We start from the raw sequence: 26,670 nt of genomic DNA on the forward strand, positions 1-26,670 counted from the left end.
AGGCATTTTCTCATGGGCTTAAATTATCCTGATTTCCTCAGGCTTGCTCCAGGCCAAGCTGAAGGAACTGGACTGTCTAGGAGGGGGCGAGGGAAGGGATTGCAGGAAACAGGGTCCAGGGACACATGGAACCTTCTCCTTGAGTTCATAGGTGGAAACCGTTTTGGGCGTGGCAGCAGCATTCTCAGAGGACCTTCTTCCCCGACACCCCACCAGAGGCAGCACAGGGCTACCCTGTCCTCCTGCCCTGGCACAGGGTCCTTGTCCGAGCTTTCAGCACGCCGTCACATCCTTTGTATCATTGCATCTCACGTGACCCCTAGGACGAGGAAACTGAGGCCCAGAGAGGAGAAGGGGCTCCCCCCCACAGGCCCCCACTGAGGCCGTGACACAGCTGGAGCTCAAACCTAGCGATTTTTGTCTTCATCAAGAGAAGGAACTTTCCACACCAGTCTGGATTCTTGTAGGATGAGACTCCTGGGGCATCAGGAGGGGAGGCCCCCATGGGGTCCCCGAGGGGCAAGCGCCCCCAACCCCATCCTGTCCCAAAGCCCTGTCTGAACATTTCTGAGAAACAGCACTTAAGTCCAGTTGCCCCGGTGAGACCCTTTCCGGAGCCTGCAATGCCTCCCTCCTCTGTACCCAGTACGTGCCCCCTCCTCTTCACCCCTCCCCTCCCTGCGACACAGCACCCGGGAGCACTGTCCTTATCTGTTTGTAATTAATATTTAACATCTCTTCAGGGTCACTGGTTTAGACCCAATATCTCCATAGCAGAGGGAGGGACCGCCCTCTCCAACACCCCCTGCCCTTTCTCCTCCCGGCAGCTTCTACGTTGGCCCTAACGACTGCTCCCTTCCCCCAAACTACAAACAAGCCTGCTTCCTGTCACTCAGGGTGAACTTGGCCAAAGGTTGACTGTCTCACCTTGTTTAGTCGTGGAAAACAGCTTAACAGTTGGACTGTTCTCACCAGGTGAGAGGGCCGGGGTGTCAGAGGATATTTTACTAAAAGTCATAAACACCTCTTCCAACTCACAAGCCACAAAGCTCTCTAAGCTCCTTGGGGCGACAGTCGTTCCTACAGTCCATGACTCTCTGGGTCCTGTGACCCTCCTCAGTCTGGCCCTGTCCCCACCAGGCTGCACACCCCCTCAGATCTCTGGCCTCCCAGGCAGGCAGCTCAGGCTACCAGCTAGGGGACAGAGTGTCCAAGGCCCCGGAGCTGGGTGGGGACGCTGGCATTCCTGAGTGTCCTAGGCTTTGACTCCACCACCAGGACTCTCCACAGCCTTGCCCCACGCAGTCCAGAGAAAGGTGAGTCTGTGAGGTATCACCTGCCTCCAAGGCAGGCAGAACCCAGCCCACGAGCAAACGAATAGTAGTCCAGCAGTGGCTGCACGAGGAGAAGTCAGAGGAGGAGGAACTCGACCCCGCTGCTGGGAAGTTCCTGTCCTCGCTGGCTCGTTCTTCCATTCACCTGCCCTAATAGGCCGAATTACAGATACTTTACAAAGGAGGAAAATGTGGCTCAGAGGGGCTTCTTGCCCAAGATGGTTTCCTAAACTTGCCTCACCATGAGAATCCCCTGAGGAGCTTACTAAAAATTCAGCTTCTTCAGCCCTAACCCAGACCTGCTGAATCCATAGCGACTGGGGAATCCGGATTCTCAGTAAACTCCTTTGACGATTCCTCTTAGGCAAGTGGAGGGAACCATGCTCTTATACCATAGTTTTCCTATCTTGTGGCCTCAAATCATCCCCCTAGAGCCACCCCCCTCTCCTCCCCTGTATGGGAGCTGGGGAGCTGCAACGAGGGGTGGTATTTCAACCTGGGATGGCTACAGATCCCTGGCCTCCCAAACCCCCAGCCCCAAGAACACACAGGGGTTGCCTGAATTTCCACCCAGAGAATAGGGCTGTCGGGGACGAGGGCTCCTCCAGAGTCCTGGAGGGCAAGGCTGGATCCCTCTGTGCCCATCCGCAGTCTGAGTGTCAGCCTGGACAGAGGGACACAGCTCTGAGACCCCATCCCCACACCCTCAGGCCCTCAGCTGATCTTCCCTTCCCACTCTAAGGAGGAAGGGGCATAAGGAATATGCGTTTTGACCTGCTAGTATGAGAAGAACAGTAACTGGAATTAATTGAAGTGTGAGAACAGCAGAGGGAGGGAAGGGAGACTAAAGCAGGGAGAAAGGAGGTAGCGGGAGAACGCATTGGACCAGACAGTTCTCCACTTGACCACCAGGTGGGGCCATCAGCCAAAAACAGTTTGGTTGCTGTCAGACAATGGTGTGGAGGTTCAGGGTGGTTGGCAGGTGGAATAGGGTTCAAATGATTGTCCGTAATATTCATAAGTCCAGGGAGGGCAACGAAAGGGAAAAGGAGGGGAGAAAGAATGAAATATTTAAGAAGTACTAGCCATGAGTTAAATACTATACGAGGCATTTCACGCATTTTAACCTCATTTGAGTATCATAAACATTCTGCAAGATAGGTATTCATTCGTTCATTTTTGACAAGCATACACGGGGAATTCCCTGGCGGCCCAGTGGTTAGGACTCCGCACTTCCACTGCAGGGGGCACACACGGGTTCCATCCCTGGTCAGGGCACTAAGATCCCACATGGCGTGACCAAAAAAAAAGAAAGGAAAAAAGCATATATCAAGGACCCAGTTGTATGCCAGGCACTGTTCCTGGGGCTAGGGATACAGTGAACAAGACAGGCAGTCAAGTTCCCTGTTGTCTTAGAGCTTGCATACAATTTGCAGATAAAGAAACGGCCCAGAAAGGAGGCCAAGATCCCCCCATTAGTACAGGTGCCAGAGGTGGGGATTTTTTTTTTTTTAATATTTATTTATCTGGCTACGCTAGGTCTTAGTTGCAGCACGTGGGATCTTCGTTGCAGCATTCAGGCTCTTGGTTGTGACATGCGGGATCTAGTTCTCTGACCAGGGATCGAACCCAGGCCCCCTGCATTGGGTGCGCAGATTCTTAACCACTGGACCAGCAGGGAAGTCCTGAGGTTGGGATTTAAACCAAGGTTCCTATACCTCCAAGTCTGACCTCTGCTCAGCCTCATGGCCTGAGGGCTAGCTGTGCTCACATTAAGGCACATCAGGAGGAGGGAGGCCATCATTGGGTTAGGGTGCATGGAGTACATGGGAATCCCACACCCAGAAGGAGGGGCAGAGGAAGCTCTCAGCACGCCTAGAGTCGTGCAGTTATTGGTGGAGCTCTCACTTAGCAAATGTTGCTGGGTGCCACACATTGCACCACAGGCTCCACATTCCCTATTTGAATCTTTGCAATCAGACTGCAAAGCAGGCATCATTGAGCCCACTGCACAGGTGATAAAACCAAAATGGCTAAGTGACTTGCCCAAGGTCATAGAGCCAGTAGGCGGGGGCACCTCCATCAGGCTGCTTTGGGGGGAAGGGGTTATAGAACCAGTTTAAATGTCTGTCTCGTGCTGGATTGGAAGCCTACACCTCTTGGCTGCAAAACAGATTCACACTCACTCCTCACAATGAATGTATAAATGTGGGTCTTGGAAATCCCTTCCTATGTTGGGTCAGTAAAAAATGGGAGAGAGGGCTTCCCTGGTGGCGCAGTGGTTACGAATCCGCCTGCCAATGCAGGGGACACGGGTTCAAGCCCTGGTCCAGGAAGATCCCACATGCCACGGAACAACTAAGCCCGTGCGCCACAACTACTGAGCCTGCGCTCTAGAGTCCGTGAGCCACAACTACTGAGCCCGTGTGCCACAACTACTGCAGCCCACGTGCCTGGAGCCCGTGCTCCGCAACAAGAGAAACCACTGCAATGAGAAGCCTGCGTACCACAATGAAGAGTAGCACCCTGCTCGCCGCTACTAGAGAAAAGCCCGCGTGCAACAACGAAGACCCAATGCAGCCAAAAATAAATAAATTTATAAATTAAAAAAAAAAATGGGAGAGAGCCATCGAATGGTCTCCACCCAAAGATGCTCTTAATGTTGCATCCGGGAAGGAAGGGAGATGCGTGGGAAGGGGGTTTCAAATAGGGCAGGAGACTGAGAATTTTTTTTTTAATTATTATTATTATTATTTATTTTTTTTTGCAGTACGCGGGCCTCTCACTGTTGTGGCCTCTCCCGTTGCGGAGCACAGGCTCCGGACGCGCAGGCTCAGCGGCCATGGCTCACGGGCCCAGCCGCTCCGCGGCATGTGGAATCTTCCCGGACCGGGGCACGAACCCGTGTCCCCTGCAACGGCAGGCGGACTCTCAACCACTGCGCCACCAGTGAGGCCCTATTTTAATATTTTTTATTGAAGTATATTTGATGTACAATATTACATAAGTTTCAGGTGTACAATATAGTGATTCACAACTTTAGAGGTTATAGTCCATTTATAGTTATTATAAAATATTGCATATTCCCTGTGTTATACAATATACCTTTGTAGCTTATTTATTTTATGCACAGTAGTTCTTACCTCTTATTCCCCTACCTTTATCTTCCCCCTCCCCCCTTCTCTCTCCCCACTGGTAACCACTAGTTTGTTCTCTATATGTGTGAGTCTGTTTCTTTTTTGTTATATTCACTAGTTCGTTTTATTTTTTAGATTCCACATATAAGTGATATCATTCAGCATTTTTCTTTCTCTGTCTGACTTATTTCACTGAGCATAATGCCCTCCAAGTCCATCCATGTTGCTGCAAATGGCAAAATTTCATTCTTTGTTATGGCTCAGTAGTATTCCATTGTATACATACACCACACCTTCTTTATCCTGTCATCTGTTGATGGACACTTAGGTTGCTCCCATATCTTGGCAATTGTAAATAATGCTGCCATGAACACTGAGGTGCATGTATCTTTTCGAATTAATGTTTTCATTTTTTAAATATATTCCCAGGAGTGGAATTGCTGGATCATATGGTAGTTCTATTGAATTTTTCAAGGAACCTCCATACAGTTTTCCATAGTGGCTGCACCAATTTGCATTCTTACCAGTAGTGCGTGAGGGTTCCGTTTTAGGAGACTGAGATTCTGTCTGAAGAGCTCACTTGTGTATTTTCTCCCCAACACCCTCTCCTGAGGGGTCCCCAAGGCACTAGGAAGAATGACAGGCACAGTGCTGCTGGGCCCCCCTGAGGTCCCAGGAGGAGGCCAGGAGGGAAGCTGTGTCTCTGCACTGGGGCACAGCCTCCCCCAAACCTGCTCATCCCCGGAGACCGGGCTCAGGTGTATCTTCCTCATCGCGTCCTGTTGTAACTGCCTGTGTCCCCGTCTAGATTAGGGCTTATTTCCTAACGTCAGGCATCTTATCTTTTCCCTTCTGCATCCCCAGTGCCCACCAGGCCTAGGTATGAATGAACATGAGGGGAAAAAATTGAGATGGGAGCAGGGCGAGCAAAGATGGGGAAGAAAGTTCCCACAGTGGCCACTCGGGAAGCCTGAGAACTTTGGACAGTGAAGGAGGAAAAGGCTTCCCCTCCTGTCCTGCCTGTGCCACACCCCTGCACACACCCTCGCACATACCCCACTGTGGCCGGGCGGGGCTGGTCAGTAGCTGCTGGAGGGGGCTGTGTAGAGACATGAGAAGAAACCCACTTCCATTTTCGCCAGTGATAACTTATGAGCACTGAAGACTCATTTTTAGGTCACATCCCCTCCATGTCTTCACAAAGTCTGGGGGCCCAGCCTCACTATCTCCATTTTCAGAAGGGGAATCAGATGAGAGAAGCTGAGGGTCTTCCCCAAAGCACCTGTCACGGTGGTGGGCAGGGCGGGGGGAGGTAGAATTCAGATCAGAGCTCCCAGCAGCTGAGAAAACCTCCCCTGATCTGTTTTCCATACAACCAGGCCTGAGCTATGAGCTCCTTTCCACTGCAGTGGGGATGGAGCCGAGGGGAGGAGCTGTCTTTGGGTGGGGGTGGGGGTGGGGACAGCTCCACCTGTTGCTGCCGTCTTGGCAATGCTGGACCCAGGGAACGGCCCCTCCCTCTGTCGGCACCCCCCCCCCCATAGTTCTCATCCATTATCATCACACTGCTTCAGCGCTGCTATATTTAAGGCCCGTGCAGGCTCCAAGATCACATTCTTCTCCCGGTCCCCGCTGAGTCCAGGGCAAGAAGAAATCAAGGACCCTCTCATCCTCTGGAATCTTCTCCCCAGAGACACTAAGCGGGCACGGCTGCTTCTGTGAGTCACCTCCAGGGATCAGGGGTGGGGAGGGAGACCTCCAGATAATGAGACCCTCAGCTTTCCTTTGGCAAGTGGAGTGTGTGTGTGTGTGTGTGCGGGTGCGTGTGTGTGTGTGTGTGTGTGTGTTGGGAAAGGATCCTGGGAGATTTGGAAAGCAAAAGTATACATGTGCTTGGGTATCATCCCAAGTGGAAATGAGAGGGGATTCTAGAAAAAATCTCTGCCCCATCACACTGTTCTGTGTGGCCCTGGGTCTTCTGAGCTGAGCCTTCTGTGATGTGAAAGCTACAAAACACACACACACGTGCACACACATCACTTGGGGATGCCCTGAGAAGTGGAGGCTTTCCTGTAGGAAGCAGGCATCAGCAGGGACCGGGGTGGACCGGCAGGTCCAGCAAACCTAGAGCAGTCCTGGCGGAGCCCTGCTTGGCCGGCCCGGCAGGCAGGGGATGAGCGCAAGCCCGGAGGGCCCGCACGGCAAGGCGGGGAGGGCGTTCATCCAGCCTGGGCTCGCTGGTACGAAACCGAGGCCAGCACTCCAGCCTCGGAAGCTGGTGGGAGCATTAAGAGCACATCCCAGGCTGGGCAGGCTGTGTCTCCGCTCCCGCCCACAGGACCCAGCTTTCTGCCATCAGGGCTCTGAGTCACTGTGGCTTGGTGCACGTCTCTTCCACTCCTGAGGAATAGGAGAGGCCTCCTTGCCCCTTCTCACTGAGGGATGCTGTCAGGGGACCGGGCGGGGCAGGGCTGGGGGTGGGCGGCAGACAGACTGAGGCTTGGGAGGAAAGTGGAGTGGGTGGGGAAAGTCACACAGCAGGACCCCTGGCCCGCGGCTTTGCACCCTCCGGGGCGGGCACGGGGGACGATTTCCCTTTCTGGCCGACCACACCCTGCTGACCCCTCCGCAGCAGGCACACGGCACTCTGGGGACAGGACTGGGAAGCTGCGATCTCCTCCTTGCTGCCTAATCCTTAGCCTCAGTCATCGCTTTAAAAAGAATCGATGGCTCATCCACTAAAGCCAGGGGTCTGGTTGCAGGCGGCCCTGGAGGTCAGGGATGAGCGCCAGGCCTGCCCTGCTGCGCCAATCAGGAGCAGAGCATCCGGGGAAGGGAGCCAGCAGCTGATGCCAGGGAACGTTAACCCTCAGCTGCTGGGGCCAGGGCCATGTGTCCCAGGAAAGCCAGGGGCCTCCCTCCGCAGGGTGGTACCCAGCGGCTCTCTCCTTGGCTGTGAGGAGGAAGGGACAGAAAGGGCAGGCCAGTCATTCTCTGGGTGCAGGCAGACCCTCCTTCTCAGGAGGAAGCGGATGGGAAGCCCAAGGGGTGCCTGTGCCGTTGTGTTCAGCTGAGGTCGCTGTAGGAGGCCAGAAGCCTCACAGGCAGCCCTTGGTCTCGGTGAGCACTCTGCAGCAACCCAGTCTGCCCTGGGTGTCCTTTGTGGATGTCCAAAGTGAGCAAACTTTTAGGAGCCGGAAGGATCAAATCCCAATAAAATTGACCCTTGGCAGCCTGAGCCCCCTGACACCTCAGAACAGGCCCTTTTAGGCCAAGGATCTCTGATGATGTCAGCGGGCCCACCTACCACATCATGGACTTAGAGAAATGGTCCCCCACGGGCAAGTTCACACCCAGGTCAGAACACAGTCCCGCACACACACTCCGCCATAGCCAGCAGGCCCCGAGGGAGAGGCAGGGACAGGGCAGAGCCGGACCTCATGGAAGCAGACAGGAGAGGGCTGAGGGGGTGGGCCCCCCTTCTTCCTCCGCCTTCACGGCCAGGGTCTACCTCAGGGCCTCCCAGGTCAGAGGCCTGGCCCCGAATTCCCACCTGGAGAAGGATTGGAAGCCATTCCAGGGCGTCCACCAGGCATCCTAGAGCTTCAGCGCCAGAGGGCCCTCAGAGGCCTGCTGGTGACACCGCACCCCAGATCTGGGAAGGAATTTAGTGCAAAGAACCCAGAGCTAGCTAGCTGGGGGTCCCCCACTCTCCTCGCCTGCCTCTCCACGTCCTGGACATCAGAGTGCTCAATCCCTCACCGTCTGGGAAGCTGAGACCTGGAGAAGGGAGGGCCTTGCCCAGGTCATGTGGCGGGGGGTGGAGGGGTGGGGGTGGGGGATGGGGGCAGGTGCCGCTGGAAGCCGGGAGCCACTGGGGCAGCACGTGGAGTGGTGGACAAGCCAGGCTGAGAGCGCAAAGCCTGCCTCTGTCACCTGGGCGGGTCCCCCCGCATCGGGCCTGAGCTCCCCTGTCTAACCACGGGAGAGAGAACCCCTACCGGCAACCCTCCAGAGATGCTGGCGGACCCCACGGGGAAGGGGCGGGTGGACGCCTGGTGGAGTGACCGTGTACCTTGGCTCGGCAGGTCGTCGCTTTTGCAGCCATGACTCTGCCTCAGAGCCCGGGAGGTATGGGGGAGCCCCGGGCACCCCAGGCCGTGGCAATGCACAGGCTGGAGCACCGCCACGAGGAAGAGCAGAAATCTGAACAGCAGCACAGCCTGCGGATGGGCTCCTCCGCGCGGAAACGGACCTTCCGCAGCAGGTGGGAGCCTCGGGGACCCAGCCCAGCCCCTGCGCTGCCCCCAGGGCCCTCGGCCCGCCGGGGAGGCGCAGCTCTGCTCTCTGGAGGCCCCGGTCTGCGGGGGGAGGCGTGGCCCTGACCTCTGTGTACTTGAGTTTGAGGAGACAGGCACAGCCCTGCTTTCTGAGAGCCCGGTGTGAGGAACGAGGGTGCCTGCTAGTACCCCGAGGTAGGAGGATGGATCCCCCAGCCAGACCCCCAGCCAAACCTGCAGGAGCATGACCTCTCTTTTCCCGGGGGCAGCGAGGAAGAGTATCGGTTCAGCGCGGCAGACTACGCCCTCGCAGCAGCCCTGGCTCTGACGGCCTCCTCAGAGCCGTCGTGGTAAGTCAGGTGACCTTGCCAGAGAGCCCTGGGCCGGGAAGAGGTCGTCCTGTCCAGTCCTCTGCCTCCCCACTGGGCTCCCACACTCAGCTTAAAGAACCTGCCCGAAGTTACACATCTAGAGTAAGCGGCTAGTCAGAGGTTTAAGCCCGGGGCTGACTGACCACAAGGCCCGCCGCACCACCCTCTGGATGAGCCCTCAGGCAGTAGTGAGGGAGCGTCCCCGGGGGAGAGGCTGGTGGGGGTCTGTACTTCACCACCCGGCTTCCGTGGCGGGGAAGGAGGCGGGGATGGGGAGAGGAGGAACAAGGAAAGCAGCCCACGTTTTGGACACGAGGCCCGAGATGGGAAGGCCTCTGAGCCTGAGAGCATCAGGAGGCCTGGGTCCTGGTCCTGGCTGGCCTGGAGCAGGTTACCCAGCCTCAGGTCCCTACCCTGTAGAACGGGGAGACTAAGACCTGTCCACCTGCTTGCAGTGAAAACAAGAGGAACGATGGCTTGTGAAAGAGCCTCGTGAACTGGATCAATCATATTCATTACGCACCTTCTAAAAGCCGGACCCACGCAGGGCATTCTGGAGGCAAGAGAGGATTAAAAGTTGCCCTTGTCCTCAAGAAGCTTTAAGTGTGGCCGGCAGTGCTGGGCGTGGGGAAGGCAGGGCCAGGGCGTCCCCACATCACCACCCCCAGGGTCTCCACCCCTGATGGCCTCCGTCACCGCAGGGAGGCCCAGCTGAGGCGCCAGACCAGCACCGTGCAGCTGGAGGAGAGAGGGCAGAAGCGGGTGGGCTTCGGCAATGAGTGGGAGAGGATGGAGATCGCCTTCCTACGGACCCAGTGGCTGCTGCGCCAGAGGCGAGACCGGAAGGCGCTGAGACGGCGGGTGAGAGGGATGGGCTGGGGCCTCCAGGGCCCTGAAAACTGAGACCCATCACACGCCAGCCAACTCAACCTACCCCCTTCTCAAGAAGAGCTGGACATCCCAGTGCCCCTACCCTCTAGCTGCGTGACCTTGGTCAAGCAATAATTCTAACTGAGCCTCAGTTTTCTCATTTGTAAAATGGGTGTATGTGGTACCAATGCTTGGTGTCGAGGTGGGAAGTAAATGAGATCAAGCTGGTAAAGTCACTTTCCCAGTGCCTAGAACACAGAAGACCTTCAGGGAATGCGACTCCTAACAAATGTCAGGGATCTGAAGCCACTTCCATTCCCCCTCCCTGGGCAGGACAACAATAGCTGTAATACTTACATGGGTGTTATTAGTGCCTACGTTTTTCACATATTAACTCATTTAATCCTCACTGCAACCCCACAGGAGGGTGGGGGAATATTATTATCATCCCCATTTTACAGATAAGGAAATGGAGGACTGGCCTATGGTCTCACAGCTAGTAAGTAGCAGCATTTGGCCTTGACCCCACGCCCTGCCCTCTGTGGCACGCTGCCTCTCAGCCGCTGGTTGGGGGGGTGCGCGGCTCCAGCCCACGTGGGCCCGACTCCAGAGCCTGGGTGTCGGGGGAAAGGTAACAGCAAAGACTGGGGAGAGGTGGTGCCCCGGCTCATAGAAGTCACAGGCCCCCTCCCACCTCCAGACAGAGGAGAAGGTCCGGGAGGCCAAGGAGCTGAGGGATCTGTGTTCCGGACGCGGGCCCTGGTTCTGGATCCCGCTGCGCTCCCACGCCGTCTGGGAGCACACCACGGTCCTACTGACCTGCACCGTCCAGGCCTCGCCTCCACCCCAGGTCACCTGGTAAGCCCCCGGGGGGCAGGAGAGAAGGGGTCCTTGCCCTGCCCCCATGCTCTGGGCCTCTGGGGGTTCCCTGAGTGTGAGTTCCTTACACCCAACACCTCCCTTCCAGGGACCCGGCCCCTCCCCTAGAAGTTCCTGCCGCCTTAGAAAAGCTGCAGACCCACAGACCCTGAGCTCTGCCCTCCCCAAACAGAGCAGCAGCTGCTGGGGAGGCTCAAGAGGGGTTATTCTTAGCTGCCTCCCAGCCAGCCTGGGGCTAGAAGTCTGGGCTGCCTGGGGAGCCAGCGCTTGTAAAAATATGGTTCTGGTGGCATGTGAAGGCAGCTGCTCTGAGCTGGACATCCCTGGGGCTGCAGGAAGATGGGGGGAGGCAGGGAGGGCGGGGGCCCTGTAGTGAGAAGGAGCTCAGGCCTCGCTCTCTCTCTGCCAACTTGGTGTGTGGTCTCAACTATGGCTCTTAACCTCTCTGGTCCTGCCTCCATATCCTGTTCTGTAAAATGGGTTGAAGACCTCCTGTCCGGCTTGCACGTGGCGAGGATTTAATGCCACGACAACGTGGAAGCCCTCAGAACTTGAAAGGTGCTGGGAAAGCAGGAGGTGCCGTTCCTGGGAGTGAACCCGTGACAGAACCACAGAGTCGAAGCCTTGCTGGTGGAGGCGGGCAGAGGCAGGAGCCTCCTGAATGGGCCTGGTGGAGGTGGGGGTGGAGAGTAGGAAAGTGATCATTCCAGTTGGCTTTTCTTTTTTTTTTTTCCTTAAAGCATATATAATGCCTCAGAAGTCAGAGAAAGAAAAAGAGCTTAGGCCAAGAGCAATCAAGAGTGTTCTGAGGGAGGTGGCCTTGGGGCTGGTCATTGCCAGGTGGCATTCATTCAAATTCCTTGGGAACCAAGGCAGTCCGGTAGGAGGACTGCTCCCAACAGCCAGCCTGGGCTAAGTGGGGGTCAGCTGCTCAGCTGGCCTGGCCTGGCAGCTAAGCCCTGCCCTGCCCTGGCACTGAGGCCCACATCTAAGCCATGCCATGGGAGCCTCTTGGGAGGGAGTCTTGTTTCCACCCTTGCCAGCAAGGTTGCCACAACAAGGAGCTGAGCATTCTTTGTAAGTGGCAGAGGCGAAGGCCAGGCCCACCTCCAGCCAGAGGGACTCAGGTGGCCCCCGGGGCTCCTGGCTTTGGGATCTGGTTTCCCTTCATCAATCACCTCCGGCAGGGCCACACATCATCCCGGGATTGGCCTCCAGAGCTCTGCCCGGGCCCTGGTAGAGACCCAGCCCCCCGGTCAGCAGGAAGATACTGGCTGCCCAGGCTTGTCAGGCGAGTCCATTCATTCACCAGTTATTGAGCACTTCCTGAATGCAGGGGCAACTTCAGGCGAGTTAGGCAAGGCCCAGGCTGGCTATGTTTATACTGCAGAAGTGGGCCCTGGCCACAATTCATTAATGTCAGAATCACTCTCCCAGGCCAAGTAGCCTTCAAAAGTAAAATCTCACACCAAAATATGGGGAATTCCTGGCTGGCCAGTGGTTAGGACTCGGCGCTTTCACTGCCAGGGGCATAGGTTCGATCCCTGGTGGGGGAACTAAGATCCCACAAGCCGCATGGCCAAAAACTTAAAAATTAAAAAAATAAGGGGGGGAGGGAAACACACCAGAATACGTAGGGGGAAAATAAACCTAGAAAAATAATAAAAATCTCACTCTTTTATGTGGGCCTCTCTGAGCCAGGCTCTGGGCTGGGTGCCTCGCCTTAGCTGTCTCACTTAATGCTGTTTTATGATTGGCTGCCATTCAGCCTCATCCTTCAAGGGCCTGCCCTACAGGCAGGAGACTGAAGCCCAGAGGGGGCAAAATGAGACCTCAGGTCTCTGGCTGCCCAGGTTGTGCCCAGAGCTGCAGCTGCTGCTTTTTCTGGGAAAGGCAGAAAGCTGGCCAGGCTGAGTTGTCTGGAATGTTCCTGACAGCTGGCGGGTGAGGGGGGCTGACCTTGGTCCCGAGGCCTGGGAGATGTGGAAAGATTGGGCATGCAGATTAGGCACCATCCTCCCCACAGGAGACTTAGTTGGGTTCCTTTCAGAAGAGGTCACAGCCTGGGGGCTGTGTAGTGGGGCGTGGGCACAGCACTGTTTGGTTGCCATGGAGACAAACGGGGGCGGGGGGGGGGGTGCTGTCCAAGGAAGATGATGTACTGAGGTTGGGGTGCCCTCTCTTGGCCAAGGCCTCCTCTTTGAACTCAACCACCACTGGGGCTGATTTTTCATGCAAAGTTCTCATGGACACAGAGGCCCAGAGAGGGGGACTGATTTGCCCAAGGTCACACAGCAAGCTAATTTTCACAGACATTCACTCGCCAACCCCGACTCCTCAGGCCTCCAGAACATACCCCAGTGGGCTGTGGACAGACACAAGGCCACCTCATTGTTCAGTGCCTGTGGCAGATAAAACCAGAGCCCAGAGTTCACAGAAAACAAAAGGAAGTATCCAGGGTAGAGCGGGGCAGGGTGATCTGCAGGGCCATGCTCGGGAATCACCTGAGAAATTTTAAAAATTACTGATACCTAGTTCCCATGCCCAGAAACTCTGATTTCATTGATCTGGGCTTGAGACTGGGCATGGAGATTTTTTTAAGGCTTAAATAAGATAGATCTTTTTTTTCTTTCATGTAAATGTCTGATGTAGACAGGGCAGGGCTGCTGTGGCAACTCCACCACAGATTCCTCCGGGACGCAGGCCTGTTCCCTCACACTGCTTCAGGGCACAGGCCTTCCTGGTTCGAGATGCAGCCCTCATGGCCATAGTCTTGCCGCAGAATGGAGGGAAAGATGATGGGAAAAGGGGCAAAGGATGTCATCAGAAGCTTGTACTTACTTTCTGCTGACAAGACTTAGTTTAGTCACATGGCCACACCTAGCAGAAAGAGAGGCTAAGAAACATGTCATATTTACTTTAGAATAAGAGGGAGAATGGCTACTGGAGACCAATGAGCAGTTTCTGGTGCAAATTCTCAAAGGCTTATGTTCAGACTCTGAGCATGGAGATTGTTAAAGCTTCCTCTAGTGATTTTAACAAGAACTGAGATCAAGAACTGCTGTCCTTGGGGTTGACAAGAAGGTAGGGATGGGGAACTTTCCTTGGTACCCCCTTCAGAGAGGAAGGAAAAGCTGGGGCCTGGTCTTTGGGGGATACCACTGGTAGGGGGAGGGGTAGATACCCCTAATGACAGCTCCCTCTTCTCGCCCTCCAGAAGAGAATGAACCCTTGAGCATCTACAGCAGGGATTCCCAACCCCTGAACCATCCCCCTCCCCACCCCTCCCGGTCTGTGGAAAAATTGTCTTCCACGAAACCGGTCCCTGGTGCCAAAAAGGTTGGGGACCAGTGATATGTACAGTCTTCAAGCTTTACATATCTTATCCCATTTAATCATCACAACAACCCTACAAAGTCAGTGCAATTATTATTCCCATTTCACAGATGAGGAAAACTGAGGTTCAGAGCAGTGAAAGTGCTGCCCTGGGTCACACAGGTAAGCAGCACAAAGCCGAGGTTGGAATCCAGGTCTGAGAGGCTCGGGATCCTTCCCACACAGAATCACACTGCCTTCCACACACCACTGTGTCTCTACAGGTACAAAAATGACATGCGAATTGATCTCCGCCTCTTCCCTGCCGGAAAGTACCGAATCACCAATAACTATGGACTGCTGACACTGGAGATTAGGAGGTAGGACCATGAGCCCTAGAGACGCACGGCCCCCAGTCCTAGCACTACCACAGCCAGAGCAATGAATCCAAACCCTTCCTCGGAGCTATGAACCAAGTCAGCCTCATCTTCAGAAGTACCTGGGGTGCTTGTTAAAATACTGATTTCTGGGATGTACCCTCCTTTTGCCCTCAGAGAGTCAGATTAAATAGTTCTGAAGTGCGGCCCAGGCATTTGTATTTAAAAAACACCCCCATGTGATTCTAAAGCCTTGGGATACACAGTGAAAAATTTGGACTCAGAGGCTAGCAGCAAGGACTGAATGAATGCTGAGCTAGGCATGCAGGGAGAGCTCCTTGCTGGAGGAGAGAAAACACACGTATACACACACACACGTGCAAGGGGGAGCAGCTGGAAGGAGAGAGTTAGGCAGGCCTTTTGGGAGGTGGTGAGTCTTAAGCATGGTTTTAAAAGAAGAGGCAGGATGTATGGAGGGAGCATTTGAGCGCAGTCTGCCCCGAAGTGTGCGTTATGCGTACGAGCTGCCAGGGGTTGAATTCCTCCGGGTGCTCAGCCCTGCGCTCGCTGCTTTACACATAATGCCCACCACCATTCTGCACAATGCAGGGAAGCGTTGTTCTGTCCGTGTTACAGGTGAGAAAACGGAGGCTCTGAAAGATTAAGTGTCTTGCGCAGCCTGTACAGGGCAGGGCCTGGGTTTGAGTCAGTTCTCTCCATCTGGGTTCTTTCCAATACACCAAACCCTCCACCTCAAGCAACTCGGGCTTCAGAGACACAAATATGAACAGGACCCTCGAAAAGCAAAGTGAGGCTACATGGACATAAATACCTGACCATCCAAGGCTACAAAGGGAGGCGCCCCGTGGGCTGCACAGTCGGGGAGAGCATGCAGGGCTGGGCAGCCTGGAGGGACACATGGAACCGGCCCTTGAAACGAGAGGGATTCCTGCCCCGAGCAGCCAGGGGAGGGGAGGGGGCACCGAGGGGCCTCTCTGCTTGCTGATGGGGTTGGATGTGTGACTTGTGTCCTACCATCTACCCTCTTTGCCACCGTGGTGCCCTGGGGTGGAGCTGGCCCAAGCCTCCACTGGGAACAAGACAAGGCTGGCCTGGCTGGTGGTGAAAACCAGGCCTGCGGTTGAGAACCCCTGGGCATCCGGCCCGGTTCTGGCACAGACTGGCAGTGTACCTGGGGCAGCTCCAGCTCCAGGGTTCTGCTCTGGAGGTGTTGATAGGGCCAGAGGCCGTGCCTGGGGGAGGGCTCGTCCCCTCGAAGCTCGGTTGAATTCCAGTTGCTCTGGGACTCTGGACAAGTCACTTAGCTTAAGTGTTCTGATAACAATCATATTTTCAAAGTATTTTCACCTGAGGTGGTTTAGGCTGCTGTTACATCCCGAGATTTTCAAAGGAGGACCTGGAGGCCTGGAGAGGGACAGTGGCAGCCCAAAGGCCCCCAGCTTCTCAGAGGCAGGCCCTGACCTAGAGCCTGAAGTCCTCCCCCAGGCCTTCCTGTTAACCCCCCCCCTTCCCCCCACACCCCACCTGCACGGGGACTTGAGTTTCCCGTGGAGCCCAGCCGTCTCAGGGGGAACATCTCCCTCCCTGCTTTTCAGATGCACCATTGAGGACGCAGGCACCTACACAGTGATGGTCAAGAACGCCTACGGCCAGGCCTCCTCCTTCGCCAAAGTCCTTGTCCGCAGTGAGTCCTGCCATCACCAACAGGCCAGAAAGCCCACAGCAAACCCCAGATGAGCAGATGAGGACATGAGTCTGCGCCAGACTCGGGGAGGGACCCTCAGCCCAGGGGTATTTGGTCTGGGATCAGGTGACCAGGGCAGCCACCGGGATTCCCGCTCCCCAGGGCCTTCAGAGCAAGTGAGATCCTCCGCCCTCAGACTGTACAACCTATATCCCTGTTCAAGGGGACCCCACCTGCCTGTCCCCAAAGAGCATGCTCATCCCATCGAGCTGGGCTTGGGTCCAGATCCAGCTCAGGGCCTCTGGGAGGGCGGCCTGGCTACCAGCGGTCCTCAGGGGCAAAGGTCGATGCCTACCAAGTCCCCTCCTGACCCCCACTGCCCCTTTTGGCTTCTGGTGCATATTCCCCAGTGGGCTCAGGTCCCTCCTGGAGGTTAATCACAGCAGGAGGCAGAGGAGACACTCAGGACTCCTTCAGGCCCCCGTCCACCTGCTGCCTCTGGCGCTGACCGGCCGTGTGAGCCTGGGTGCCGTCTCACTTACCTGACCTCCCCACCTGCAAAGGGGGCATCCTACCGCCTCCCTCAGATACTCCTGTGGATTAAATGAGATGGTTTAGGTAAAACTTGGCTGGATCAGGGCCGAGCCCAGCCCAGAAGGCCACACCTTTGAGCCCAAGGCTTTGCCCTCAGGGCCCTGAGAGAAGTTGCACACACACACACACACACACACACACACACACACACACTGAGCAGCAGACAGTCCCCAGCCTCTCATCGGACCTTCTTAAACTGTCCTTCACAGCCTCTCCACCCCTCTGCCTTGTTCCCCAAATCGCTCTTGGTAGGCAGCTGTCCCCGCTGCCAGGCCAGGCTCTCTGGGTGGAATCTGAGCCGTCCCTATAGGCAGTGCCCAGAGTCGATTGCAAGGTCAGGCATCGGGCCCTTGGGCCCTGCCTTCCTCTGTCCACCCGTCCTTCCCATCATTTCATCCACATATCCCCATCCCTCCTCCATCAAGGCCATCCCAGGGACCAGTGTCATGTCCTGGCTTCAGGCTGCTGGGGTGCTTGCTAGGTGATTATGCCTCAGTTTCCTCATTTGTATGAGAGGATAATAATGACAACAACAGACAAGGCTGCTGTGGATTAAACGAGTTAATAAGCGGCACGTGGTACCCGCTATGTGAATAAAAATGTTCTCACTATCCCCTGGTGGTCCGTGTCCACACCACCTTGGACTTCACCCTGAAGCCTCCAGGAGGCTCTCTTAGCGCTGCCCTGGACCCACCAGAAATCCCAGTCTGACCAGGCTCCACCTGTAGGACTGTGATTCTGGCGGTGGATTTGGGTAAAGGAAGGAAACCACCATTTATTGAGCACTGACTGTATGCCAGGTTCCTGCTGAGGGCTTTGTTCATGTGAACTCATGTATTCAGAACCCCCCCGCCACCACCATCAGGGAGGAGTCAATAAGGAACTGAGGCACAGAAAGGCTAGGGAACTTTCCCCAAGCTGAAGGGGGAGCCACTGCCAGATCAGGATTCAAACCCATGACCAAAGGCCATGCCTCCAAAATCCAGTAGGAACGTGGGCTCTGAGCCTTCTCCAACTCCATTTGCTCTGGGTTTTCAGCTTACCTGGGGAAGGATGCTGGCTTCGATTCGGAGATCTTTAAAAGTAAGGAGGCTTGGGGAGGGATGGGCCCTCAGGGAGGAGGGTGTCTGGGGCTCCTCGTCAGGGCCCCCAACAGTCCCCTTTAGAATATCGCCATCCACTGCCCACAAAGGGATGTCCACGTGTGGTTTGCCTATAAACTGTTCATACCTGTAGACTGGTTTCTGGGGTCCCTAGGCACCCCAGAGCTGCCTCCAGCTGCTGCACTCTCAGTGGCCAAGACTGAATGAGAAAAAGGCAAATCCAAAAAGACAAACCAGTATTTGCCGTTTCAGCTCATCTGGTCCCACCCAGAGAAATCTCTCCCCCACCCCCGGCCCCCAGGATCAGGCCCCCTCTTCTCTTTGTTAACACCACCTGCAAAACTGTGAATCCTGACCCAGAGGAGCGGGGACACCCCAGAAGGGTCCTCACTCGCATCTAAGCCCCAGGCTGAGCTGGCAGCCTTAGAAGACTTCTGCCCTAAATTTCTGTTCCCACCCAGGACTGATGTTTGGCTCCAACGTGGAATTCACATCGGTGCTGAAACCAGTCTTCGCCCGTGAGAAGGAACCCTTCTCCCTGTCCTGCCTATTTTCTGAAGATGTATTAGACGCCGAGCAGAACATCCAGTGGTTCCGGGATGGTGAGGACCCCTAGTCCTGGCCCCTTACCTGCAGAGGCAGAGGTGGAAGCCAGAGAGGGACTAGAGCCCTGGCTCCATTCCCACCCCTGGGACCCCCGGTGGAGAGAGGAACTCAGCTATACCGGCCCCCTAACTGGTACAAGCTGGGCGATGGGTGCTGATGAGGTAGAGGGAAGCAGAGCACAGCCAGGTGGGTTCAGATCAAGTCACCCTGCAAAGTGTCACCGAGCACCTGTGGTGCCAGGCCCTGTGCTGGGTGCCGGGGCAGGGTTAGGAACAGACATGCGTAAGCTCAAGGGGCTGTCCATCCGGGAGGAAGCAGGAAGCCAGAACACAATTGCACACTGCCCATTGAGAGCCTGTGGTTGGCCAGGCACCAGCCCAGCCCTTTACATCTATGGACTCGACATCAGCACCCTAGGGGTAGGTGATGACATTTGAAGCAACAAGAACAGAGGCTAAGGCCAGGAGCAGGTCAGCCTGAGGAGGGTCAGGGCAGGTTGTGACAATTGCCTCGGGCTTTTCAGAGTCAGGGTTGTAGGTGCAGGTACATAACTGCTACTCGTGAGCTGGAAGGTTCACGGGGGGTCATGGGCCAGGGCTGGGGAAGGCCGGTCAGCCAGGGAGGAGAGGAACAGCTGGGCTTCCTGCCCCATTCGTGACCAGACCTGCAGCCGAAGGGCCAGGAGCACAGCCCCCTGACACCCCAGAGCTTGAGCCTGGGGAAGCTGCCCCTGCTGGGGGCTGGAGTGGAGGAGTGGAGGGAAAGCCGCGAGCCCTGAGAAACAGCTGCGACAACAGGCAAAGAGCTTTCCCAAACCTGCAGGTCTTCCGGAACAGAGGCGCTGGCAGGAGGGAGGGGCCTTCTCGTGGCACAAAGAGCAGGGTGGTGCAACAGCAGGACCGCAGGGCGAGGCCTAGAGCCCCAGAGCCCCTTCCCCCTCCCCTCACTAAGGTCCCGCCTGCCCAGTCCCCACCCGCCTCACTGGCACCCCTCCCTCCATTAAGCTCACACCCCCTGCCCACCGAGCCCCGCCTCCTTTCTCCAGCCCCCAGCGTCCCAATGAGCCCCTGACCCTCACACAGGCCCCATCTCTCTTGGTCCCACTTCTTCACAGGACCTCCGACTCCTTACCGAGCCGCTCACCCAGCCGCTGACCACTTCCCTGAACCCTCATTACCTCACTGAAGCCCCAGCCCCTTCCCTGGGCCCGGCCCTGCCACCCCCTGCCCGCCTCAAGCCTTCTGCAGAGGAGAGCCTCAGGCTCTAGCCAGGCCAAACTCCCCTCTGCCTAGACCCCCCAGCATCTGTGGGTTCCCAGGTGAGGCCCAGATCCCCCACGGGCTCACCCTGGACCCCTCCCTGTGCAGGGAGGCTGCTGAAGCCCTCCAGCCGCCGGCAGACCCTCTACATAGGCCGCCAGGCGTCCCTGAAGGTGTCCTGCGCCTACAAGGAGGACGAGGGTCTCTACACGGTCCAGGCGCCCTCGCCCTTTGGGCTCCGGGAGCAGAGCGCCTATGTGTTTGTGAGAGGTGAGGGGGCGGTGGGGGACCGGGGCTCTGCCTTGACTGATTTGCTGTGGGACATTTGGGCGAATCCCTGCTCCTTGAGGCCTCGGTTTCCATGCTATACATTGGGGGTGCTGGGGTAGAGTCTCTCTAAGAATCCCTGTGCATCCCATGACCCTCCAAAGGGACACAGCCTGAGAGTCTGAGACGCGGAGCCAGCTGGAGAGGGAGGGCTGATCGTGGGCTGGGACCATTCTAGTCCTGGTTGATTTCTGTCTCCTGGCTTTGCCACTTCACTAGCTGGGTGATTTGGGGAAATTCACTTCTCCTCTATGACACTCAGTTTTCCCACCTGCAAGATGGGGGGTTGCGCCGGGACTCAGAGATTAATTATGCCAATTGTGCAGGTGTGTGGCGTAGAATGGGCCCCTAATAAACGGTACTCCTACCCCTACCCCCAGATGCTGTTGTTTGAAAGGAAGAGGCTGTTATTCAGGTCGTTCTCCTCGAGATCCAACTGAGCCCCTGGGGGGTGGTGAATGAGAAGAGGATGAGGGGTGAGAATGGGAGGGGGTCTGTCGCCAAGCGGACATTGACGGGAAGAGCCTCCCCCCACTCTCTTCCCACCCCCGCCCACCCCGGGCTTCAGATGCTGCAGCCGAGAAGCCCGGGGCTCCAGGATCCCCCCTGAATGTTCGATGCCTGAACGTGAACAGGGACCGCCTCATCCTGACGTGGACCCCGCCCAGCGACACGCGTGGCAACCCCCTCACCAGCTACTCCATTGAGCTGTGAGTCCGTCTCTTCAGTGGCAGAGCCCATGGGGGTAGATGGCTCTGTGAGGATAAACGTGGGGGCCACGGGAAAGAGGGACCCCCATGCCTGTCCTTGGAATAGGGCAGGAGGTAAATGTGTTATTTAGGGGCAATAGAAGGGTGTCCGCCCCTGGAGTCAGCCGCTGCCCTCTAGACCCTTTACAGCAGGAGCTGCCACTGGGAGGGGCAAACATCAGTGCTTGAAACCTGAGCAAGTGTGGATGCTGTCCTCCCTGAGTGCCGGAGACAGAGTAGCACTGACGCGGGAGGGAGGGGGCACACCAGGAAAGGGGAGGCCTAGAACACCCCCCCTCCCTCACCTGCCGCCGGCTCCGGGGCCCTAGCTGGAGGTAAGCTAAACCAGCCACTCGAATCCTTCCAACAATCCCTATCTAAGGGGGCAGGGGGACTCTCTAGTGCCCCATTCTACAGATGAGGAAACTGAGGTACATGGCCCCATCCAGCCAGTACTGAGGACAGTGGCACCCAGGGGGGCACAGAGAGCCCAGACTCCGAGGGTCACTCTGGAAGGCACTCCGACAGGGAGTGGACAGCCCTCTGGGGAAAGGCTAACTCGCCCACTCACAAGCCATGTGACCTTGGGCAAGTCGTCTCACTCTCTAAACGCGGATCCCGTTGGTAGAGTGAAGGTAATCACACCTAACCGTGAGGACCGTCAGGATTAAACGCGATAGCAGGTGCGGAGGGACACAGATGGCTCCAGACACGCAGGAAAGCTCATGGGAGGCACTAGCTATTTTGATTAGCATCGCGCTTGGTGGAGGATGGTGAGAAGGCCTCCTGGGGCCCGAGGTTGGAGCCGGGCTTCTAAATGGAGAGAGATGAGCTGGGCCGGCAGCCCAGGGCGGGGGAAGGGCCCTGGAAGAGGCTCACCCTGGGAAGATGTGAGTCACGGGCAGGGGCTGCAGCCGAGGCCTCTCTCCCACAGGTGCCAGGGCGAGTCCGAACAATGGGTGCCCTGCCACCAGGCCCCCGGCGGGACCTGTCGGTGCCCAATCCAAGGCCTCGTCGAAGGCCAGAGCTATCGGTTCCGGGTGAGAGCCATCAGCAGAGCGGGCAGCAGCATCCCCTCCAAGGCTTCAGAACCGGTTGCCATGGGCGACCCTGAGGAAGCCCGGAAGAAGACAGGTGGGCACAGAGGCCCTGCAGGGACATTCCAGAGCATCAGTCAGGGCATGCTCAGGACTGCCTCACGCAGGAGACAGGCGCACAGCCCCCATGCCAAGCCCTGATCCAGGAGGGGAGACACAGCCCAGCCCTCAGGAACCCCTAATCTGATGGAGGAGACAGTGCTGTCCTTAGCAACCCCTAGCTGGAGGGGGAAGGTACAGCGCGTCTGATGGAAGAAACACAAACCTGTCCACACAAGATGCTAATCTGGGGTAAAACCACAGCACCCTCCTCGGATGCCCTTAATCTGAAGGAGGAAAACCGTCCCGCCTCAGAAGCCCCCAGCCTGCACGGTGGGGGGAACACAGCCCTCTCAGCTCTGAGGAGTCAGCCTGATTTGGGTTTGCCGTGCCCTAGGGATCTGACCCCATCACTTCTCTCTGTCCCGAGAGGACAGAGCATCTTTGGGGTCCAAGAGCAGCAGTGCTGCACTTTGGACCCCTGAGATCGCTGGGGCCCAGATGGCCCTGCTTGAGGACACACAGTGAGGGGCCGGAAGGCCAGGACCAGAAGTGGGGGAGGAATCAGCACCCAGAGTGGGGCAGGCCCTTCCCTGTGGCCTGCTGAGCCCGCCCACCACACACATCCTGCACCCCTTAGCTATCCCCTAACATGTTCCCTTCTCCCCACTAGAGATCCCCTTTGATACAGGAAAAACGATCACGGTCAGCACAGATGATTCTGAAGGTACGTGTGAACCTCCTGACACTTTGTCTCAAGACTCCAGCCCCCTTTGCGGTTCTGGAAACTCTGGGCCACAAACTGAACCCAGAGGCAGAAGCTGTCGTGTGCAGGGTGCGGGGAGGCGAGCACGGGCAGGATCCAGGCTGAGGGGCCAGGCTCTCTGGTGGGCGACTGCGCCCCTCGCGGAGGAAGTAGACATCGGGGAAAGTCCCAGCAGGATGTGGGGAGACCTGGGTTCTGGCCCTGGCTCTGCCCGGCCTTGCTGGGTGACTGGAGCAAGTTCCTGCCCCTCTCTGGGCCCCAGTTCCCTCCTCAATGAAGTGAGGGGCTGAGATCTGGGGTCTCCAACGGCCCACACATCTCCCCCCACCCCCGATGGCTCTGATTCCAGACTTCGTGACCATCCCCTCGCCCCCGACCAATGTCCACGCCAGCGAGATCCACGAGGCCTATGTGGTTCTGGGCTGGGAGAAGCCAAGACCCCGGGGCAAAGCCCCACTGACGTACTTCCTGGAGAAGGTACGGAGACCCCAAGGGCCCCAGCCCCAGGCCGGCCTGAGAAACAGACGCGCTGTGTTACCAGGACGTGGCGGGGGGGGGTGTTCAGGGAGGCGCTGGGAGACCCCGACAGTGTCCCCTGGGAGGCCTGAAGAGAAGAGAATTTCCTGCCTGGAAGGCTTGAGCATAGCCCTGCACAGAGGCAGGCGGGTGGATTAAATGACCTTTCGAGGTTACCTCCAGCCCTGAGAGGTCAGTTACTGATGGCAGTTCCGGAAGCTGTTCACGGAAATACACAAAATCAAGAGACACAGACAATGGCAACAGTAGATCCGCCATGTCCTGCGTACACCCGCACCCCAAGTCTGTCTGGCACCTGGTCACACATCGGGTCGAACACCCAACCTCGGCCAGGGCCAGGGTGGGAGGGAAGCCAGGATGGTGCCCACCTGCCAGGGTCACTGGCAGACAGCACATACAGGGCATGGGGGGTGGAGGTGGGTAGCACCAGGAGGCGGTTCTCCCTGGGGGCAGAGTAGGGGCAGGAGACTGGGGAGGGGGGCAGCTCATGTGAAATGGATTTCACAGTGGAGGGGAGGCATTGTGGCAGAGTAAAAAACAGCATGGTGTTAAGATCCATTTCATTCCTGACCTGCTGTGTGAGCTCCTTTGCTAAGTTCTCTGAGCCTCAGTTCCCTCCAGCATAGAATGGACACCCTACCCTGTGAGGGTGAAGTCAAAGCAGCACATAGCCAGGGCCCGCAGCCCTGGGACTGTAAACCCTTCCCAAGGAGATGCTCTTGCCTCTGATCCCCCTAAAGGAAGACACCAGATTTACCTTCTCATTACTCGCTGGGTCCAGCACGGTGCCTGGCACGTGGCAGGTGGACGGTACAGGTTTAGTGAATCAAGGAATAAAAAGGTTCCAGGGAAGAGTCTGTGGCTCTCGTTGTCCAGATGGGCCTCTCTGCACATTCACAGGTGATCCTATTTCTCTGACATGGGAAAGCTATGGATAATGGAGGATTTGTTTTGTGAGGCTATAGCGTATAATGGTTAAGACCTTGGAGTCAGACTGCCTGGGCTCTAATCTTGTCTCTGCTACTTACTAGCTGTGTGACCTTGGGCAAGAAATTTAACCTCTCTGTGCCTCAGTTTCTTCTTCCATGAAATAGACATAATAATTGTACATCTTATAGGGTTGATGTGAGAATCAAATTAACTAAAGCACGTCAAGACTTAGAACAGAACTTGGCACGCAGTGGGTGCTCAGCCGTGTTCCTTGGTTTTTGTAGCGATTTCTTAGCCTACCTGGGTTCTAGGCTACTGACAGCCAGGTGGGCCTTGGGAGGGAAAAGCACAGAGAGGGCAGGGCCAGTGGGTCCCCCCAGGGCTTCTAGGTTTTAACTCTCACACCCAGACTCGGCCGAAGTGGCCTCTGGGTGCCTATTAACCTGCATCACCCTCGGCTCTTCACCCTCTATCTACCCAGAGACACAGGATTTATGGCTGCCTTTGGGGCCCCTGATGCTGTGTAGAATGAGCAGGTGTGGGGGTACCCACACCTGAGCTTAAATACCAAATGTGCCAGCTATTAGATGTGTGACTTTTGGCCAAGTTACCAAAACTTCCTGAACCTGAATTTCCTCATTGGTGGGGAAATTAACCCTTACTTTGCAGAGTTATTGTGAGAATTCATCCATTTACTCATGTATTCATCCCACAAACATAGACTGAGCACCTCTCATGCGTCAGTACTGTTCTCAGTGGTGGATAAACAGACAAACTCCTGCCTCCAGAGCTGAGACTGGAGTAGGGGGTGGGGGATGGATGACAAAGAAGATGAATCCGAAAAGTGTTTGACACATTTGCTAATGGTAGGAGCTTAGGAGAAAGACAGACAGCATGGAGGGGATTTGAAGTGTTGAGGGAGGGGCTGCTGACCTTTCATATGGGGGGCGGTGCTGGGGAGGCCACCCTGAGAAGGTGAGTTTTGAGTAAAGACCCAAAGGAAGTGAGGGGCAAACCAGAGATTTCTGGGGGAAGAACATTCCAAGAAAAGGGACCAGCAAGTGCAAAGGCCCAGAGGCAGGGATTGGGCCTGGCACCATCAAGGAACAGCAGGGGGACACAGAGCCTGGTGAGTGGGCAAAGGGGGGCATGGAATGTGGCCAGACAGGTGGCAGGAGTCAAGCCATGTAGAATTTCACTCTGAGGGAGATGCGGGGCTTGGGAGGGTTCTGGGCAGACACGGATGTGATCTGACTTGTGTTGTAAAAGAATGCCTCTGCCTGTCATTTGGAGAAAAGACTGAAGGGAGTTAAAGGTAGAAACAGGCTGACCAGTTAGGAGGCTATTGAGGTAACTCAGGTGAGAGACGATGGTGGCTTGGATCAAGGTTGTGGAGGGGAGCATGAGGGTGAAAAGCCATGGTTGGACTCTGGATAAATTTCGAGCCAACTGGGTTTGTTGACAGAGCATCTTCGGGGGATGAGAAATGAGAGAAAGAGTCCAGGATGGCTCCCAGGGTTCTGGCCTGAGCAGCTGAAAGGACGGGTGCCACTAACTCGATGTGGACTGCATTGGCAGGGGGACAAGTTCCAGGGTCAGTTCTGTTGAATGTGAGATGCTCGATGGGCATCCAGGTAGAGACGTCACGGAGGCAGGTGGATCCAGAGTTCAGGTGTTGAGGGGCAGCCTGGGCCAAGGATAGAAGTTAGTGAGAGCACATGTGGGAAGGCAACCACTTAACCAAAGGCTAGTTTCTCTCCCTTGTCACAGTCGGTCATAGGTAGCGGCACCTGGGAGGCCATCAACTCAGAAACGCCTGTGAAATCCCCGAGATTCGCCCTTTTGGATCTGGAGAAAGGGAAGTCGTACGTCTTCAGAGTGCGAGCGATAAACCAGTACGGCATGAGCGATCCCTCGGAGCCCAGCGAGCCCATCGCCTTGAGGGGGAAGCCAGGTACCTGTGTGATGCAGGAGGTGGGGCCAGGCCAGGCCAGACCAGGCTGTCAGCATCCGGGGCTCGGGACCCCATGGCTGCAGGGACACAGCCGTGCCCGTTTCTCTGTCCTTGACCACTTCTACCTATCTCGAAGCTGAAAAGCAACATGATCACAGGCCTGTAAAACTTTATACCATCAAGAATTATTGATACATTTCTCTGGGCAAGAGGCTCTTGAAAGTATAGACATTTTTTTCTAGATCAACAATTCACAGGTTGCAGAATCCAGCCAGGTCCAGCACAGGATCTGAGTGTGACCAAGTGGTCCCTCAGTTCTAAACGTCTCCAACCAGGGCCTGACCCCACCTTGTGCAGCCAGGAGTGAGCCCCTGGGCAGGCCTCCGGCCCTCTCCCTGGTCCCACCCCAATCCGCCTCACCAGGTGGGACCCCTCTCATCT

The 26,670-nt window shown here is 56.3% G+C and overlaps 2 protein-coding genes across 2 annotated transcripts in view; one reads left to right on the forward strand and one right to left on the reverse strand.

Moving 5' to 3' along the window:
* Positions 1 to 26,670, reverse strand: part of LOC309832950 (large ribosomal subunit protein uL5-like) — a 480,093-nt gene that overhangs the window by 365,272 nt on the left and 88,151 nt on the right. The window lies entirely within an intron of this gene.
* Positions 6,068 to 26,670, forward strand: part of MYOM3 (myomesin 3) — a 47,415-nt gene continuing 26,812 nt past the window's right edge. Inside the window, exons 1-15 of the mRNA XM_082648966.1 lie at positions 6,068 to 6,189; positions 8,560 to 8,738; positions 9,021 to 9,101; positions 9,824 to 9,983; positions 10,693 to 10,850; positions 14,471 to 14,566; positions 16,180 to 16,268; positions 17,901 to 17,945; positions 18,427 to 18,567; positions 19,939 to 20,100; positions 20,726 to 20,867; positions 21,841 to 22,040; positions 22,716 to 22,769; positions 23,158 to 23,285; positions 26,046 to 26,229. Of these exons, the coding sequence (XP_082505092.1) occupies positions 8,578 to 8,738; positions 9,021 to 9,101; positions 9,824 to 9,983; positions 10,693 to 10,850; positions 14,471 to 14,566; positions 16,180 to 16,268; positions 17,901 to 17,945; positions 18,427 to 18,567; positions 19,939 to 20,100; positions 20,726 to 20,867; positions 21,841 to 22,040; positions 22,716 to 22,769; positions 23,158 to 23,285; positions 26,046 to 26,229 (1,801 nt within the window). The 5' untranslated portion in view covers positions 6,068 to 6,189; positions 8,560 to 8,577. The remainder of the gene's footprint in view (positions 6,190 to 8,559; positions 8,739 to 9,020; positions 9,102 to 9,823; positions 9,984 to 10,692; positions 10,851 to 14,470; positions 14,567 to 16,179; positions 16,269 to 17,900; positions 17,946 to 18,426; positions 18,568 to 19,938; positions 20,101 to 20,725; positions 20,868 to 21,840; positions 22,041 to 22,715; positions 22,770 to 23,157; positions 23,286 to 26,045; positions 26,230 to 26,670) is intronic.

Source organism: Grampus griseus, assembly GCF_964374135.1.
Source record: "Grampus griseus genome assembly, chromosome: 1".
Lineage (NCBI taxonomy): Eukaryota > Metazoa > Chordata > Mammalia > Artiodactyla > Delphinidae > Grampus > Grampus griseus.